Raw genomic sequence first — 18,679 nt, 5'->3', positions numbered from 1 at the left:
TTGGGGGTGCCACCGTCTGATCCCCTCTCATGGGTAAAGCAAGGAAATGATACCCTCAAATTTTGAAACAGTAGTTAGCTCTTCGGTGGAGGCAGGGGAGGCTCAGTCCACAAGGGCACACAGGGAGCTTGGGGGTGAAGTTCAATTTCTTGGCATGGGTGGTAGGTACCCCATTGTTCATTTTACCCTTGTTCTTTAAATTGTATGTGTTTTCACAAAACATACTCTGCTTTGAAAAACAACAGGAAACTCGTAAGAGAAAAAAGAAGCTACGTACTGCCCAAAGTAACAACTTTATTAATGTCTTCTCAAACATATCAGAGCAAATTCACCATTTTCTAATCTTGAAGCCAGCAAGACTAGAAAGGAAATTAAGCCACTTTTTCTGCCCACACCGCCCAGTTACACGGGACTGCAGTAAGGACAGAGTCAGCCACCCGCCCAGGGGCAGGCACGCGCCGCCCTCGCTTGGCATCAGGATGACCAGAAGGAAGGTCCGGGCGTAACTGCTACACCAACAGGCCACACAGGAGGTTACCAACCTAGACTAACGCTGCTCAGTGACCCCAGGTTTTCACTGTCCAGCCATCAGTTCTGATTTTTTCTTAAAATCCTGCAGTGTAGGCGCTGGGGTCGCTCCGCTCAGGGTCCTCACGCGCCGCAAGGTCTGAAGGGTACTCCGGCCCCGTGACGGGGTCATCCACAGCTCCCGGGGTGGGGCGGGGCGGTCTTCAGACAACCACACAACCTCCAGGGGCAGTTCCAAGGTCTGCGATTTTGAATGTCAGCAAGCAGTTGGTGAATATCGCCAAGGCACGCAGGAACCATGTGGCGTGGCGGGGTTTCTTCCTGAACGTAAAATGCTTACCCTCTGGCCTGGACGGTTTTTCTACAATTGGCAGTGCATTTCAGGGCAGGCCAGTGATTGGAAACATTTCTCAGGGACGATAAAGACTGGAGACCCTCTCGGGGACCCTGGTGAAGCAGCGCAATCAATTCCACGGCGCGTCCACGGTGCCCACGGTCCCCCGCGCAGAGCTCGTGCACCTTTGGTTTCCTCCCCACCGAGGGCAAGCATCAACAAGACGGCAGCATCTCTTTCTTTCTCATCCCCAGACTTTTCACTCACCCGCCAGTTATCAAATCATTCAACTTGCACAATCACTTAATAACATGGTCTCCTAAAAATCCACTGTTGAGGCTGCCCTTTCATCTGCCCTGGGCGGGACTGAATGGTGAAACAGGACATTTCGCGTGTACTTCCAAATAGAAATCACCGCAAAGGAATTCCAAAGACAAACGATGTCTGTTAGATGCTAAAGCGGCTGCCCGGACCCTGCGTGAAAGGCGGCGGCCGCTCCCACCGCCTCTCCGTAACAAACTCCCTCTTCACAAATCCAAGGTGAAGCTGCAGCCTCTCACGTTTCAGCTAAAGCTGTTGTAGATGCGTCTTCCACACACCGAAGCACGAACACAAACAAAACAAGGCCCAGGCGAGGGGCGCCCCTGGGCCCAGGGAGGCCCCAGCACTTGAGCAGAAACAAACGAAAACACTGACAGTGAGGGCACCGTTTATCCTCTTCTGGTTGAAAGGCCAGAATTTCAATAAATATACAGAAATAAGTGTGAAGATAAGAAAGGAACAAACCTGGACCACGTGGTACAGCCAAGGGACCCCGGGGCGTGGGACCCTCCCCTGGGGGTGGGGAGCTCGGTCTGGAGTTCACACAGTTCGCGCAGGAATGTCTCACCCACCGCGCTCGGCTGCTTTCTGTCTCCCCACAAAGCCCAGCTATGGCACCCCCGCTGTGCGAATAGAAAGCTCGGGGATTCCAAATTTAAAAGAGTAAAACCCTTGCGAGTGCTTTGCAAGCTGCCCGTTTCCAGAGCTCCTGACTTGTTCTCGCTCCCAGCTGGATTGTCTAGAAACACTACTGTGATTTCTCAAGCTACAGTATCGTTACTTTGAGTGTTCTTCTCACTCACTAGAACGAGCTACTCTGGAAGTGTCACTTCGAGCAGGACTGTGATGTTGCATTGTAGTTGCACGGGACAGAAAGGGTCCAGTAATAACATCTTAATCGCAAGTTAAGATGCAGGTACTACAAAGGCAAAGAGAACCAACTACTTTCCAAAACTTGATCACAAGCTACTACAGGGTAAGTCTTGCCAAGCAGATCGGTGACCCTGTAGACACTCGTGTCCTGGAGGCGTGACCTCGATGGAACGCATTCACATCGCGTCGTTCCTACAGTTATTGTGACAGAGCCACAAATGGGCCGTTTTAACGTCTGCGCCATCAGCATGGTTGAAATCTAAGAAGCCAGGCACTCCCAAATCAACAAGCGCCACTTGCTGAGGATACGTTACGTGAAACGCAACCCAAAGACTCACAGAGAACTGAAAATGCCAAATATGTCCACAAAATTGTTGACAAAAGGTATTTTTTCTAAAATCAAGATTTAACTATCAAAAATAAATTTCTAAGTTTGAATGCATATCAACGTAATTGGTCTGTAGTAATTTTCTTAAATACGGTTCCCACTTCCCAAGCACAGCAAGAAGGCCGGCGATGCGAGACAGCGTCTCAGCGCTGTGACTCCTGCTTCGAGTTCTCTTCGATTCCTCGTGCAAAGAGCCGGACCAGCTGGCAGTGGACCCTGCAGAGACAAAGGGCCACACTTAGACCCTGCGCGTCCCCTGACTCTTGGCCCCCCAGCTGGTCGAGGGCGGAGGTGGGCCTCATGCACCAGGACGGTGGGTCTCACCGTGGCAGTCTCTGGTCCCACCCGGCAGCGACAGACCAGGGGCGCAGAGCGACTTCCTGACACTCCTGAGAGACCTATTTTGCAAAGGGCAGCTGACAGCCAAGTGGAGATCCGGGACCCTGTAGACCTGGTTCTAACTCCAGCGCCCCACCCGCGAGCAGAGTAACAAACCCACAGGCCGCCTCCCTCCCTGCCTCGGTCTCCTTATGAGAACTGAGCTGACGGGGCCATGGGGAGGGTCCCCTGAAGGGCAAGCCCGAGCGAGTAGGAGACGCAGGAAATGTGCAGTCACGGAAGACAAGTGTTGCCACACCAGCCCGAGCGCCCGCCTTCCACAGAGAGCCACAGCACATGAGCGGGGGCTCGGAGGTCAGCGTGGGCTCTTGGGTCCCACTGGCAGTGCCACCGTCCCACTTGATGAATGACATCACAGCCTCCTGAGAGATGGTTAGTCCCAAAGACCCCATAAGTAAGTGACTCGCTGTTCAAGGCACCACAATCTTTATCAAGATGTGTAGGATATATTTCACAAAAGAATGCCTTTTTTAACTTTCAGCAATTCATAAGCCGGCATTAAAAATAATTCCGTTTCCTTAACTTGTGAAATGAGTCTACAGGAGCCGAACCCCTGCACGCACAACTGGCAGGCAGGGCGGGTTCGCCTGTGACCTTGGAGCCGCCTCTTGTCCTGAGATGTGAGCAGGGCGGTCACTGCCACACTGGCCGCATCCTGGTCGCAGGAGCAGGGAGCACGCAGACTGGCTCTGGGGGAGGTTGGAGAGCCTGCCCCTGCCCACGGCTTTGGCTTGGACGCTAGCAGTCAGGAGACCCAGCTGGGACCAGCAGCTGGTAGTTTGAGAGCCATTTAAAGTGGGGATTATAAACGGGGATAACACACAGCATCCTGAAACATGGAAGGGTGCGCCCGCCACCCATCCTTCCACGCAGCGGGGGTGGGGGCCTACAGGCAGGCTCCTGACCACCTTGCTCATGTAACGCCCGCTCTGCTATCGCCAGCGGGAGTCCAGCTTGGATTCCTTAAGGTCGACCACGATCCTAAAGCCATTGGTCACAGGACAGAATCCTTCTAGAACTTTACAGTTCTCCCTCAGTCTCTTGTAATTGTTACACGCACACCTCAATCAATAGCCTTTTTCTAAAAAACAGTTTCCTTTACTGTGTCTTTCAATGGGGCAAAAAACCACGTTCTTGGCACTCCTATTTCATCTGGTGACGTAATAAATACATAGAATCAGATCGCAGATTCCCAAGTCCAAATACAGCAGGCCCAGTAGGTTCAGGGCCGGAGGGGCGGGCCTGGTGCCTGGACCGCAGCACGGCTGCGGGCTGGGCTCCTCGGGGCCGGAGCCTCTCCGGGTGGTCAGTGGACCCAGGACTTGGAAAGTGCCCACAAAGGCGCTTTGTTAGTTTGTTTAACTAGTTAGGAGACCAGAGCGAGAATGCCAGTACTGGCAGTGCAGGATGTGGAGGAGAAAAATAAAACTGAGGGGCTTCAAAACCTGTGAAAAGATCAACCCCTCAGCATCTTTCCAAAACTGAGGTAACAGCGTCTCCTGGGGATTTCACCCGGGGAAACACACGTGCGTCTATGACGCACTCTTATGCTTTAGGCTGTGAGGGTGCCAGGCCCACAGAGCCCCAGGGCCACCTTCGCTCACCTGACCTCGATGGCAGGGCTGCTCAGAACCTCCCCGTCGCAGTTCCAGGCGCTGCTGGAGACGGCGCAGCAGCACGGGGGGCGGTCGCTGCACAGCTGCCCCAATCGCTTCTTCCCGCGGCCCCGGACGCTGCCATCCTCGTCCTCCGCAGGCTTCGGCACAAACTGGAACTTCTTGACGCGATAGACTTCGACGAAAGTGAAGTCAAACTACCAAGAGACAGCAGGACGGAAACGTGCTCTCAGCGGTGCTGCGCTGGGGGCGGGACAGCCGTCGGGGCCTCCCGGCAGCTCCTCCCCCCGCAGCTTGGGGACAAGAGAAGTGGTCACCACGACTCTTACAACCCGGTCCCATCCACAATGAATGACACGGAGTAAAGAATTCCTGAGCAGCAACTTGTACGATTATTTACCTTTTTAACAAGCAGTATTTTAAAAGCCACATAAAATCACTGTTGGCCCAGATCTTAAAAAAATGTAACAGCCACAAACTTTACTAAAATCATAGACTGATCAGAAGTTGCAATTGTCTGGGTATGGTTAGACTTGCCCTCCCCCCACCCCGTGTCACTACAAGGGTGCCAGTGACTAAGGAAAGGTTTGCTGGAAGAGTCTCAGTAGAACCCCTTTCTGGGAGCTGAAAGATTTTGTTGTAAGTGACCAGCAAGGGCAACAGAAAGTTGCACTGCATCACTTCGTTCTCTTTTTAAATAGGAAGAGAAACATTCATGCCTCCTAGTTTCACTGCTCAAAGACTTTATATTTTTAAATGAGATTTTACAAGGAATAACTATGACTAAGACTTTAAAATGGGTGAAATGCAAACAGAAAAATCTGTCCTTCTTCCCCTTGAATTCACAGCCGATCCTACAACATACAGATCGGGGTCGCCCAGGTAGAAGCGGCCGCCGACGCAGGCCATGTGGAAGCAGCGGTGCCCTTACCTGGTCGCCCTGGTTGGTGTGCCTGACGAGAAACCTCAGGAAGTTGAACCGGGAGCACTTCCGGATGAGGATGAGGTCGGAAGACCCGTCTCCCAGGTGGGCGGCCGGGGAGAGCCCCTGGGGGCTCCGGGGACAAGCACAGGACATGTTGGTGGCGTTGATGGCCAGGAACTGCCCGCAGACGACCTTCCACTCTTCCACCTCCTCTGAAGCAGGAAGAAGCATCGCAGAGGCTACGTTAAATCCGTTACATCCGAGCCGGGCAGGCAGGCGTCCTGAGATGACCGGGAGGGGTCGTCTCTACAAACGCACCATGTGATCGCTTCTCAGCATCAACGCAAAGAAAACCGCGCCCACCGCTGTGCCCGGCGGTCACCTCCCGAGAGGCAGAGCTGTTTCTCGGGCCCTCGCCTGGGACTTGGGACCACGATCTAGAGCAGGGGTCGCCAAATCTGGCCCACCACCTACCTGACTGGGTGTGGCCTGCGAGCTAAGAATGGGTTTTACATTCTTAAAATGGTTGAAAAAAAAAATCAAAAGAAGGAAAGTATTTTGTGACATGTGAAAATGACGTGAAACTCAAATTTCAGCGTCCACGAATAGTTTCTGGAGCACTGCTGAGCCCACTCCTTTCCTCTAAGCCCTCGAAAAGGCCACTCGCTGACCCCCATTCTGGACCACTCTAGGGACAGGCGCCTGGCTGGCGCCCCAAGAGTAGTTCAGAGGGACGTGGCAAGATGGGCCCTTCCACAAAATCCCCTCTTTTCCCCAAAGTCTGGCAAAGGCAACCACGCACTCTGCCTGGAGCTGAAGTGGAAGCAGGTGCCCCTGCAGAGAAGAAGGGGCGGGGGTAGGAGGGGCGAGACCCGAGGCCCCGGACTGCAGGCCCAGCCACGGCCGCGTCGGCCCCGCCACGTTACCGGTGCTCTCCAAGCCGTACAGCGACCTCCTCTGCTCGGCCTCCAGCTGCCGCTTGCTCTGCCTGCAGACAAAGCACCTGGAGGACAAGGACATGACCACCTTGTCTGGAACTTACAGACTGCAAAAGCGTTTCAATTCTTTTCATATAATAGGAAGTGCAATTTCAGAGGCTTCGCTTAAAAGTATTTTGTTTGCATGTTAATCTGAGTTCTCAGAATCAGATCCACTCTTAGAAATTACACAGACAACATACCCGTTTTGAAAATGGATAAACATTACAAAAAGCAAACAGCATCCCATGAGGCCCTTCTGTTGGCTCTGGGGAGCGGGCTGAGCTTGGCCCCGACGCCGGGGTGGCGGCAGACGGAGCAAAGGACAAGGCGCAGATCCCAGCGTGGATTCCCGGCCTGAGACTTTGTTCCCTTTCACAAAACAGGGAACATAGTGGTGATCTGGTCCAGTCAGTAACAGGCAAGTAAATGACTCAGAGCAGCTATCGCGGGACTTGGTCGTTGGTCTCACAGATGTTTGCGGTCCTGGGCACCGCTGGATTCAGGCCGTCGAACGGGCCAGGGGCTTTTGCTGGTGGAATTAGCTCATCAGCAACTGAGGTGGCGAGGCCGTGCCTCTAACTGTTTGATTTTATGGTCTCAAATTCTTCACTTAAAGGAGGAGAGGACCAGGGGAAGGAAGGGCCCACGTCTGAATGACTTAAAGAAGGAAGGAAAACCCCCAAGTCCATCAAATCCCTACAGCCTGTCCGTGTCCTCAGACTGAGGAGCAGGGACAAGATGCGGGCTGTCGGGCCGCGGGTACAGGTGGCCAACCTGACACTCGCTCCAGGTTAACCCGGGCACACGCTGGTGAGCACGGTGGGGACACACAGGGTGACAAGGCAGCGTGGCTCGCAGAGGGGCCCCCACTGCTGGCCCGGGGTCTGGACCAGCCTCTCCTGACCACCCGGTGGGCGGACGGTGGGCCCGTCCAGCCAGCTCCACGGGCGCCCCGAGGGCGCGCACAGACCTGTCCATAAAGGGGCTCGTCTTCGTCATTTCTCACATCCCCAGCGGGGGGGACAGCGGACCCCCGCACCGGAGCAGACGGCGTGGTGTGAGCCCTCTGCTGGGTAGACGACGGGGACCAGACCTGACCCTGGGCCGCCCCGTGACCCAGGACCCAGCATGGGGGACACGGCGGGACCCCCTCAGGGTGCGTCAGGAGGAACCAGCACCTCCCGTCTACATTGCCAAGTACTGCCCACTCACTTCACAGCAGGGGCAAACCCCAGCCAGTCCCGCTTCTATCTCATCGTTTGAGCGGAAACACACGTAAGGGATGCGCTTACCCCGCCCGGCAGGGTTTCCTGTCCCTCGGGGAGCCCACCGTGTGCTGTGCTGGCAGGAAGGACACTGTCCCTTCGTAGCAGTGATGGGAGAGGAAGGTCTTCAAACCTGAGGACAGAGCGAGACGGAGAGACACACCACATGCACCACTACCTGTGCACGAGGCCACGCCGTCAGCTTCCGCACAGCGCGGGCACGGGGCACCTGCCCGGGGACAGAGCGTCTGCAGGAGGCAGGACATGGCCCCCTCCCACTTCAGGCTGAGCTGCCACCACCATCACAGAGGACTGCAGGCTCCCGGCCGCCAGGGCTGCCTTCCACACTGGCAAAGGGGACGTCTTGGCCACCAGTGACCCCTCGTCGTGGCCTCGACGACATGGCCTGCAGGTTCCGCCCTGTGAAGCCCCCAACGCACCCCCAGGCTTGACCCCGTCGTCCACAACTTTGGTGTCTTGGAGGAACTCAGGACAAAGACCAGGCGGCACTGCCACCAGACCGTGGCCGGCCCCTCTGGGAAACTGTGGCACGCTGCCCATCGAGCTGCCTGCACCCCCAGCATGCCAAGGCTGAGAGAGGTGAGGAGGCTGCAGAAGAAGCGTGTGAAGCGAGCAGAGGTTGGTTCACGAGGTTGAAGGAGGGAAGCCGCCTCCATAACATCAAAGTGCAAGGGGAAGCAGCCAGGGCTGGTGTGGACGCTGCAGCCAGCGAGCCAGAAGACCTAGCTAAGATCATTCACGAAGGTGGCTCCACCAAACAACAGATTTTCAGTGCAGAGGAAACACTTCTACTGGAAGAAGATGCCATCCAGGACTCCCCCAGCTAGAGAGGAGAGGTCGCTGCCTGGCTTCAAAGCTTCAGAGGACAGCCTGACCCTCTTGTGTTAGGGGCTAATGCAGCTGGTGGCTTTAAGTTGAAGCCAGTGCTCATTTACCATCTGAAGATCCTGGGGCCCTTAAGAATTATGCTAAATCCACTCTGCCTGTGCTCTGTAAATGGAACAACAAAGCCTGTTTATAAACACATCTATTTACAACATGATTAACTGACTATTTTAAGCCCACTGTTGAGACCTACTGCTCAGAAAAAAAGATTTCTTTCAAAATGTTACTACTCAATGACAATGCACCTGGTCACCCAAGAGCTCTGAGGGAGATGGACGAGAGTCATGTTGTTTTCATGCTTGACAACACAACATTCATTCTGCGGCCCGCGAACCACAACTACTGAGCCCATGTGCCGCAACTACTGAAGCCTGCGCGCCTAGAGTCCGTGCTCCGCAGCAAGAGAAGCCACGACAATGAGAAGCCCGCGCACCACAATGAAGAGTAGCCCCCGCTCGCCGCAACTAGAGAAAGCCCCTGCACAGCAACGAAGACCCAATGCAGCCAAAAATAAAATTAATAAAATAAATAAATTTATAAAATAAAATTTAAAAAAAGAAAAAGTTTAAAAAAAAAAAAAAAAAGAAGTGGAGCCTGAAGATGGGACCGGACTGCTGCATGTCATGATAAAACGTTAATGGATGAGGAGTTGCTTCTTATGGATGAGCAAAGAGAGCGGCTTCTTGAGATGGAATCTACTCCTGGTGAAGATGCTGTGGAGATTGTTAAAATGACAGCAAAGGATGTAGAGTATGACGTAAACTTAGCTGATAAAGCAGCGGCAGGGTCTGAGAGGACTGACTCCACTTTTGAAAGAAGTTCTACTGTGGGGAAAGTGCTATCAAATTTCACTGCAGGCTGCAGAGCAATCGTTCCTGAAAGGAAGAGTCAACTGATGCAGCAGACCTCACTGCTGTCGTACTTTAAGGCATCACAGCAGCCCCCCACAGCCCTCAGCACCCCCGACCCTGATCCGTCAGCAGCCGTCCGCATCGAGGCAAGACCCAGCACAAATATTACGACTTACTGAAGGTGCAGGTGATGGGGAGCACTTTTTAACCATGAAGTATTTTTAAATTAAGGTATGTATCTTTTTTTAGACATAATGCTATTGCACTCTTAACAGACTACAGTATAGCCTAAACATAACTGTCATATGCACTGGGAATGCAAAAGATTCGTGTGACTTGCTTTATTTTGATATTTGCTTTCTTAAGGTGGTCTGGAACTGAACCCTAAATATCTCCAAAGGTGTGCCTGTAAATTTACCCAAAAGTAACCTATAAAGGGCAGTGACCAGAGAAATGACACTCATTAAATACAGCCAAGCCATCATCAAACAATCTACAAACAATAAATGCTGGAGAGGGTGTGGAGAAAAGAGAACCCTCTTGCACTGTTGGTGGGAACGTAAATTGATACAAGCCACTATGGAAAACAGTATGGAGGTTCCTTAAAAAACTAAAAATAGAACTACCATATGACCCAGCAAGCCCACTACTGGGCATATACCCTGAGAAAACCATAATTCAAAAAGAGTCATGTACCACAATGTTCACTGCAGCTCTATTTACAATAGCCAGGACATGGAAGCAACCTAAGTGTCCATCAACAGATGAATGGATAAAGAAGATGTGGCACATATATACAATGGAATATTACTCAGCCATAAAAAGAAACGAAATTGAGTTATTTGTAGTGAGGTGGATGGACCTAGAGTCTGTCACACAGAGTGAAGTAAGTCAGAAAGAGAAAAACAAATACCATATGCTAACACATATATATATGGAATCTTAAAAAAAAAAAAAAAGGTCCTGAAGAACCTAGGGGCAGGACAGGAATAAAGACACAGACGTAGAGAATGGACTTGAGGACATGGGGAGGAGGAAGGGTAAGCTGGGATGAAGTGAGAGAGTAGCACTGACATATACACGCTACCAAATGTAAAACAGATAGCTAGTGGGAAGCAGCCGCATAGCACAGGGAGATCAGCTTGGTGCTTTGTGACCAACCAGAGGGGTGGGATAGGGAGGGTGGGAGGGAGACGCAAGAGGGAGGAGATATGGGGATATATGTATGCATATGGCTGATTCACTTTGTCATACAGCAGAAACTAACACAACAGTGTAAAGCAATTATATTCCAATAAAGATGTTAAAAAATAAAATAAAATAAAACAGTACTATAAGTCCCTGCAAATAAACAAATAAATGCAGCCAAGGAATTCATCTCAGCAACAAGTGTCAAACTTTGAATCCTACATCCTTTCAAACTTTTTTCTGCATTTAAACGCATTTGAAGGCTGAAAGGGTGGTGTTGCACATGACCTGAAAGTGCAGACCGTCACTCGTTTGTATGATCTGGGATCGACCCCATTCCTCCTCGTTCCAGCTCTGAGCAGATGTGAGAACTGGCCTGTGACCGACGGCAGCGGTTCTCGGGGCACCCGGGACCCGTCAGACCCGCGCCCCTTGGTTTCCGTCTGTGAACGAGGCCCCACCTGGAGCGAGGCGGAGGCCGTGTGTGGAAGCTCCCGGCGTGTTACTCTGAGTTACCTGAGAAGTCGTATCTGACGAGACCCATCCACCGCTTCCTCTCGCTGTCCTCGATGATGTCCCCGTAGAAGCCGTAGCCCAGCAGGGACACCGAGTACCGCAGCAGCGTGCTGTTGTGATGCACAGAGGACACGTCCATGGCCAGCGAGTCCCCTGCGGAGAGAAGCCAGGGTGGAGCCCGCGCCCCTCGGCCTGCCCCCTGCACAGCGCCCGGCGGCTGTGACGGAGCCGCGAATGAAAGCGCGCGATTGGCAGAAGGCAGTCGAGGCCGTGGTCTGTTCTCCCGGGGTGCCCGGCCTCCTGCTCTCGACCCAAGTGACTAAATTTGACTCAAATTTCCAAAACAGGCTTGGAAAGCGGTTCCGTAAGGAGGGGAAAACAATGTGACCGTGAAGCTCGCTGAACGCCACTAAGTGAAAGGAAGGTGGAAAAGGCGCCTGGCATTCTCAAATGTAAAATCACACATGTACCATCTGTAGACACAGCCCTCTGTGACTGTGGATGACACACGAGTAGCACTGCCAGCAGGGACAAGGACGGGCAGAGGGAGCCACACGGGTGCCCTGGAGGCGCCTGACAGCTCTGAGCAGCGTTACCAGCAGCCTGGGGCCTCCGACCCCGGGGGCGCGCTTTCTAGAGGAGCGGGGAGGGCGGGGTGTGACTGGGGAGGCCTGTCCCCGCAGGGCGACAAGGGGCCGAGTCCCGAGCAGGGATGAGGGCTGACAGCAGGGCTCCAGATGAGGGCGCGGACGTGCCGGGGCAGAGGAGCACCTGGCCAGCGCAGGGGACGCCACGGAGAACCACCGGGGCGCAGGTGCCGGGCACCCACAATGCTCTGGGGAGGGCACCAGAGGGTTCCGCGCAGAGCAGCGCTTCTCTTTCTGAAGGTAACCCCGCTGGACGGGATGGGAAGTGGCAGGGAAGGGTGGCAGCCAGGGCCCTGCTGGCGGACAGACGGGTACCCGCACGGCGAGGCGGACGTGTGCCCGGGACCTGGGATGGGGCAAGCCAAGTGCGGCGCTGAGAGAGGCACCCACCCACGACGATGTGCAGAGCCGAGGTCTCCGCGTCGTTCGTGCCAACCGTTGAGTAACACACACAGTCTGTCGACCCTAAAGGGGGGGAAAGGTCCTTAATGTCACTACAATCGCTTAAGATCCTAGCGTGTTTCCAAGTGCATGAGTGGTAAGCTCTTCCGTTTCTTCCATGGCCCTGGAGTAAATAAGAAGGAATAAACTCCGTTTGCCTACAAAGTTAGTCGCTGAGGTTGATTCATCAAGAATACTGAGACTGACCTTGACTACCATCAACTAGCTAGCTCCTCACAGAGAGTTCAGAGACCCCTCCCGAGCCCGTCCGGGGGGCGGGGCCCCTGGGAAGTCCCTGCGGCGGCGGCGGCGGGGCGCCAGGGCGCGAGGCTCAGCACCCTGCACGGTGTCCCCGCTCCTGGCTGCCACAAAGGCGGGCAGCGGCCCTGGGGCTCCAGACCTCAAGACCAAAGGGACTCTGCAGTGGGGAAGTGCATGCAAAGCAAGGACAGCTCGTGGAGGTCACAGAAAAAGCACCGCAGACCTGTGCGCGGAGAGAGACCCGGAGCCTCAGCCCACCCCTGGGTCATGAGGGCGCAGCAGCTGCCGGCTGACAGGCGTGAGGGGCCAGCGGGACCCGCTCTGACCCCACGGGCTCGGCCGGGGCTCTCCCTCCTCCTGCCCACACCCCCGTCTGCACAGTGGAGGCGACCTCAGAGCACGCAGCTAGCGCCTGGATCCCGAGGGCACGGCAGTGACGCTACGGGTCCTCCCTCGGTCTGTCCTGGTTCTAACTGGGTCGTCACCAACGTCTCTGTTCTCCACCTGAGTGGGCAGAAAATCTCCCGGGTGCTTATTTATAACAGATTCCTGAGCCCCGCCCCACCGCCGAGATCCTGACTCAGTAGGTTTGGGATGGGGCTGAGCGATCTGAATTTTAACATATCTGCTGAATAGCCGAAAACCCTGGTCTAGATTTCCCAAGAATAAACTCTGACGGTATCCAGAATTGCACCATAAATGCTGCCTCAGACACACAACCAACGCAGGTTGAGGCCCATCAGGGAATAACCATCCTGTTAGCAGGCACACAAGCTCTGGCCGCAGGCAGGATCCAGATGCTGTGCCCTCAGGCCCCGGAACTTTCTATAAGGCCCTCAGCCTAAGTGGAGCCTGAAAGTCCATGGTTCTAAATAGACGCACTGGATCGCACTGTTTATTTTCTTCACAAACCATCCTTTAGAACAAAAAATGATCAGACATCCAACATCCCCTGCATTTTTTAAAAAATTAATTATTTTATTTTTATTTTTGGCCGCCTTGGGTCTTCGTTGCTGCGCGTGGGCTTTCTCTAGTTGCGGTGAGCGGGGGCTACTCTTCGTTGCGGTACACGGGCTTCTCATTGCGGTGGCTTCTCTTGTTGCGGAGCACGGGCTCCAGGCATGCGGGCTTCAGTAGTTGTGGCGCGCGGGCTCAGTAGTTGTGGCACACGGGCTTAGTTGCTCCGCAGCATGTGGGATCTTCCCGGACCAGGGCTTGAACCCAAGTCCCCTGCATTGGCAGGCGGATTCTCAACCACTGTGCCACCAGGGAAGTCCCCTCCCCTGCATTTTATCAGATATAACTTGTATATTCAGCAATCTTTTAATCAGTAGAAATTCAGCAGTGATCTCAAATAAAAATGGAGAAACGAGTGGTCTGCACTTTGCACCATGTCCTTTCGACCTTTAAAGTCCCTCTTTATTTCTGGGTCTATCTAGAATCTAACTGCTCTATTAAACAGATGTTAGAATCAAGTTGAAAGTCTCATAAAGAGATCTGTCTCGAGTAGGGGAAAAAACCCCAGCACTTCTGACCTGCTGCATCATCCTTTTTACAGCCACAACAAAGATGGGCCCTTTTTGATGACCCATCTCAACGACAGCATCTTGTCATAGAAGCTGCTTGAGAGGCGCCTCATGTGGGAACAGCGGGCAGGACAGGGACAGGCTGAAGGCCACTGGTCAGACAGTCAGTCCTGGGCCGCACCTGGGGCAAACCGCCGGCTCTAGCGGGCTGGGCTGGACGTGGCCCACTTTTCCGAGTTCATTCACTAGGAACTAACCGCAAACACTTCCACTGAGTGTGTGAGATGACGCAGATCCTACAGGCACCTGAACTCTACAGAAAAAAGCAGAGGGCTCAGTGGGGCCTGCCCTGGGCTGGGGGACACGCACTCACGGTCACCCAAGTCCTTAGGGCAACAAATAGCGTAAGTGAACCGAGTTTCTAGTAGGTTTCAGGGGTTATTTTGCTGAAAAATCAGATTTTTAAAAAAGGTACTCAGCTCAGCTTCCTCCCTGCTCAGCATCCTTCACGGGCCACCTCCCCACCCGCCTCCCTGCAGCTCCCACCTCCACTCTGCCTCTCACTCACGCTGCTCACGTCTGCACCACCCACAGCCAAGCCTGTTCCTGCCTCGGGGCCATCGCCTGTGCCGCTCCTCCTGCCTAGAACATCGTGCCCCAGATGCAGGGCGCTGTCCCCCGCCCTTCAGGCCTCTGAGTGGGATCACACGTGAAAGGTCCCCTGCGCCCGTCTGGAGCGTGCTCCCCCAGGCCCCACTGCTCTGTTCTCTCCACTTCATGCTAATCACCTGCCTCTCCCCCTGGACTCCCTGCGTCTCCGCCTTGTTTCCTCGCGAGGCCCACAGCGAGGCCGGCCCACAGGAGGCCAGCAGAATGTACGCACGAGGACCCACCAAGGGAACGGACGGACGGAGCGCGGGGCGTCTGCGGGCTGTGGACCCCTATGCTTTGGGCTGGCGGCCGGGGCGCCGGGCACCCGCAGACAGCCGCTTCAGGGCAGGAGAACGTCTGATTCTTCTTCGTCCCCAAAACACCACTTCTCGCTTGTTTAACATTCAGTCTGCTTCCAACAGCTCATTGCCCCCTCCGGGGACAACGTACGTCCCCAGTTATCTGGGCGGTGAAGACTTTAACCCAGAGGGAGCGCCCGCTCAGACCTAAGATCTGGTTTATCTCGGGCGTCAGGGGCCCCCTGACCCCCAGCCCCTGTGCCCCAGAGCCACCTGCAGCCTCCCCCTCCTCGAGGCCCCGCCTGGGAAGCGGCCCTCCCGAAAGCTGTGTCACCCGGCCCAGGGCAGAGGCAGCGGGCATGCGCCCTTCTTCTTGCAAGCACAGTCTGGGCACTGCTGTCTCCCCGCCCCCGCTGTGCCGGCCTTCCTGAGACCTGAGCAGGCCCAGGCGGGACCACCCAGCTCCGAACCCCGACACACTGTCCCTGAGCTCCAAGGCCAGCGCCCACAGCCCGGTGCTGGGGGGCTCCTGCTGGGGGGCTCGGGCTGGCTGTGCCATCCGATTCACCAAGTCCTGCTGGCTCTGCCACTGAAACTGCGCCCGAGTCACAGCCGACCGCACACCCGATGTCCAGCGTTCACCCGGGACCCGGGCAGCCCACCCGCCGCTGCTCTAGAACGGAACGTAGAGGGTGGTCTCACGCGCAGCCCTCTAGACGAGAGCCTGACCCAGGGCCTTTCCCCAGTCCCTCTAGCCCCCTGCCTAAGCGCACGGCTATTCCCACGGCCGCCCGCTGCTCCAGGGGACCCTTGGCGTGTGTCACTCCGTGCCCGGTCCCTCACCCATCACCTCTCAGGAAGGCTCCTGGGACCCCCCGGAAGGAGCCCCTCCGAGCCACTCACCCAGACCCACGCCAGCGGCGCCTCCTCTACCCTGCCCCACTGCTGGAGACCCTCTCCTGCCACGTGGGTCCGTGGGTCTGCTGAGCTCCACAGCAAGACCCGGTCCATGCCAGGCCGCGGAGAAGCAGGGCGTCTGCCCGGGAGCACTCCCGCTGTGCGGCGTCGGCCCGAGCTTTTGCGCCCTTCAACCATTTTAATAGCTCAGGGTTTTAGGTATCAGAGCCACATGGGCAAATGGTGACAAGAGGCATAAAGGAAAAACAGATTAGAATGTAGAAAAATAAAATTCACGTAGTCCAGAAACACCATGTACAAGGTTCAAGGACAAAAGCCTAACCTGGCAGAGAAGTTGGAAAACACGTGACCCACTGAGGGGAACATCTTTAACACACAGACAGCACCCGGCCAGGTGGGGAAGGACAGACCTTCCCGGGGGGTCAGAGCAGCCTCCGAGCCCCACCGTCCACGCCCTTCTGGGCAGCCATGCAACCTGACCCTGGCACCCCGCATCGTCACCCAGAAAATGGGGTGACAGCACCATTCTCAGAGCCATCGGAGAACGCGGACGTCCACCCGAACCTGACCTGCCAGGGTCCCTGCCGCTGTGGCCCAGACACAGGGCGAGGAGGGCGCCTCCTTCCGCTTGGTGGTCGCAGAGCCCCGGCTTCACCCCGCCCCCCCCGCCACCGGCCGGCTTAACGCTGTGATTCTCCTAAGAGCTGGGTGCTTCCCGGAGACACCAAACACGCCGAGCCGGCCACCTCAGGACACGGCACGGCCGGCCCCTGTCCCGCTCACACCCCGAGGCCTCCCGCCCTGACGCCCGGCCCCGGGTACCAGTCACTTCTTCCAGGACACCGCCTGCTCCCCAGGCTCCCCTTCTCCTGCACTGTGCTCTGGGCCTCCCCCATCCCCCCCCCACTGCCAAACGGCCATCCCTTCGAGAGCCAGGACCGTGCCCCCAGCGCCTGGCAGGAAGCAGGCGTCCGGGGGGGGACGGCAGGACCCCTTCCCGCACGCAGCAGCGGTCCTGTGTCAGGTGCGTGGAGAGAAGAGCTCGCCTGAAATAAAGGGATGAGGCTCAAGGAAAACCCAAGGGCGACCCCTCCCGGCCCGCGTACCCGCAGGGATGATACCAATCCTCAGCGGGCTGGGCACGAGCGTCGCCCGGGGCTGGTCCTGGTCCACGCCGGCGTCCCTCTGCGTCCTGCCCACCAGGCCATGCAGGACCTCGCTGAACATGCCATCTCCGCCCACACAGACGATGCTGCAGGAGGAGCACAGGCGTCAGGCCCTCAGCACCCGCCCCGCACCGCCAGCTCCCTCCTGCCCTGGCCTCCGAGCCGCCACCCAGGCCGCAGCTGTGCCCGTGCCCCGTCGGCCGGCACAGTCCCCACCCATCTCAGCTCACTCCCCGCTCCTGCGGCAGACCTCTTCAGACCCTCTGTGTCTGCGTCCAAGCCCTGCAGGGAGAGGCTCCTGATGCCCGCCGCAGCCACACGGCCAGGCTCTGACAGGTCGAGAAGGGCAGGGCCTGGGGGACCGGGTGAAGGGCAGGGCCTGGGGGACCAGGTGAAGGGCAGGGCCTGGGGCCAAGCTGCAGAGAATGCCCCTTCCTTCCCTAGCAGGCGAGGCTGACGAAAAATAGGCAGACAAAACATGAGCTCAACAGGCGTCCCCCCTCTGCCTTCCAGCCCCTGAACAAGGTCTCCAGGAGCTCGGCCTCTGGGGCAGGTGACACGTGGCTTCTTCCCTCCCTGATGCTCCCCCCAGCCCTCCCCCACTCAAGACCCACTCCCGCCGTGTGACCCTAATCCACCTCCCTGACCCTCCCTCCAGGGAGGCTCTTCACACTGCCTGAGGTCCCCAGCGGCACAGTCACCCACTTGAGACCCTAGAGCCTTCCTGGGGCCCTGGGATGGGGCGCAGGGACACTCAGGATGCCGCCGCGCCTGGTCACAAAGCTTGGCGTCCAGCCCTTGGCTGCCCCCCAGCCTTCACGCTGACCCGACTGGAGGGGGCCCACAGCTCCACTGACATCCCCCACACCAAAACCTGCTTCCGCTCATCTCATTGCCTGATGACACTTGGTGAGGACTCGGTCACGGGGACCAGCCGATTCTCCCCCACACGTCCTGGAGAGCAGCCCCTCTGCCTCTGCCACTGTCCAGCCAGCTCCTGCCCAAGACCCATAACCTCTGGCAGCCTCCTTGGGTCCAATCCTCATTGCTACTTGCCACGCAGCTTTCAAGAGTATCTTTCCGGGGCTTCCCTGGTGGCACAGTGGTTAAGAATCTGCCTGCCAATGCAGGGGACACGGGTTGGAGCCCTGGTCCGGGAAGATCCCACATGCCAAGGAGCAACTAAGCCCGTGCGCCACAACTACTAAGCCTGCGCTCTAGACCCAAGAGCCACAACTACTGAGCCCGCGTGCCTAGAGCCTGTGCTCCGCAACAAGAGAAGCCACCGCAACGGGAAGCCCGCGCACTGCAATGAAGAGTAGCCCCCGCTCGCCACACTAGAGAAAGCCCGGGCGCAGCAACAAAGACCCAACGCAGCCAAAAATAAATAAACAAAATAAATAAATTAAAACAAAAGTATCTTTCCAAAACACCCGAGCCTATAGGACATCTACGTACAAGCTTTCCGGGGATCCTCACCACCTTTCCCCAGCCTCGTCTGCTCATTCGCCGAGCACCTGCCGCGCGCCAGCCCTGTGCCAGGCGCTGGGGACAGCTGCGCACAAGGCAGAGGAGGCCGGCTCTCCAGGAGCTGACATGCCAGCAGGTACAGACGCAACACAGATGCAGAGTCACACTCGGGGCCGGTGCCTCCTGCAGGGACGCGCATAGCACCTGCTC

General features: G+C 56.2%; 1 protein-coding gene across 2 annotated transcripts in view; it reads right to left on the bottom strand.

Moving 5' to 3' along the window:
- Positions 1–284: 284 nt before the first annotated feature.
- Positions 285–18,679, bottom strand: part of CERK (ceramide kinase) — a 50,257-nt gene continuing 31,862 nt past the window's right edge. Inside the window, exons 6-13 of one of the 2 annotated variants that reach the window (XM_061205521.1) lie at positions 16,940–17,085; positions 12,128–12,202; positions 11,091–11,243; positions 7,657–7,762; positions 6,311–6,387; positions 5,391–5,596; positions 4,448–4,656; positions 285–2,660 (exon numbers count right to left, since the gene is read on the bottom strand). In XM_061205521.1, the coding sequence (XP_061061504.1) occupies positions 2,588–2,660; positions 4,448–4,656; positions 5,391–5,596; positions 6,311–6,387; positions 7,657–7,762; positions 11,091–11,243; positions 12,128–12,202; positions 16,940–17,085 (1,045 nt within the window). In that variant the 3' untranslated portion in view covers positions 285–2,587. Of the gene's footprint in view, positions 2,661–4,447; positions 4,657–5,390; positions 5,691–6,310; positions 6,388–7,656; positions 7,763–11,090; positions 11,244–12,127; positions 12,203–16,939; positions 17,086–18,679 lie in introns of both variants that reach the window. The other variant, XM_061205522.1, reaches the window with a different exon arrangement.

Source organism: Eubalaena glacialis, chromosome 11 (assembly GCF_028564815.1).
Source record: "Eubalaena glacialis isolate mEubGla1 chromosome 11, mEubGla1.1.hap2.+ XY, whole genome shotgun sequence".
NCBI classification, from domain to species: domain Eukaryota; kingdom Metazoa; phylum Chordata; class Mammalia; order Artiodactyla; family Balaenidae; genus Eubalaena; species Eubalaena glacialis.
Note: the sequence above shows the minus strand (reverse complement) of the source record. Positions and strands in the feature narration are given on the sequence as shown.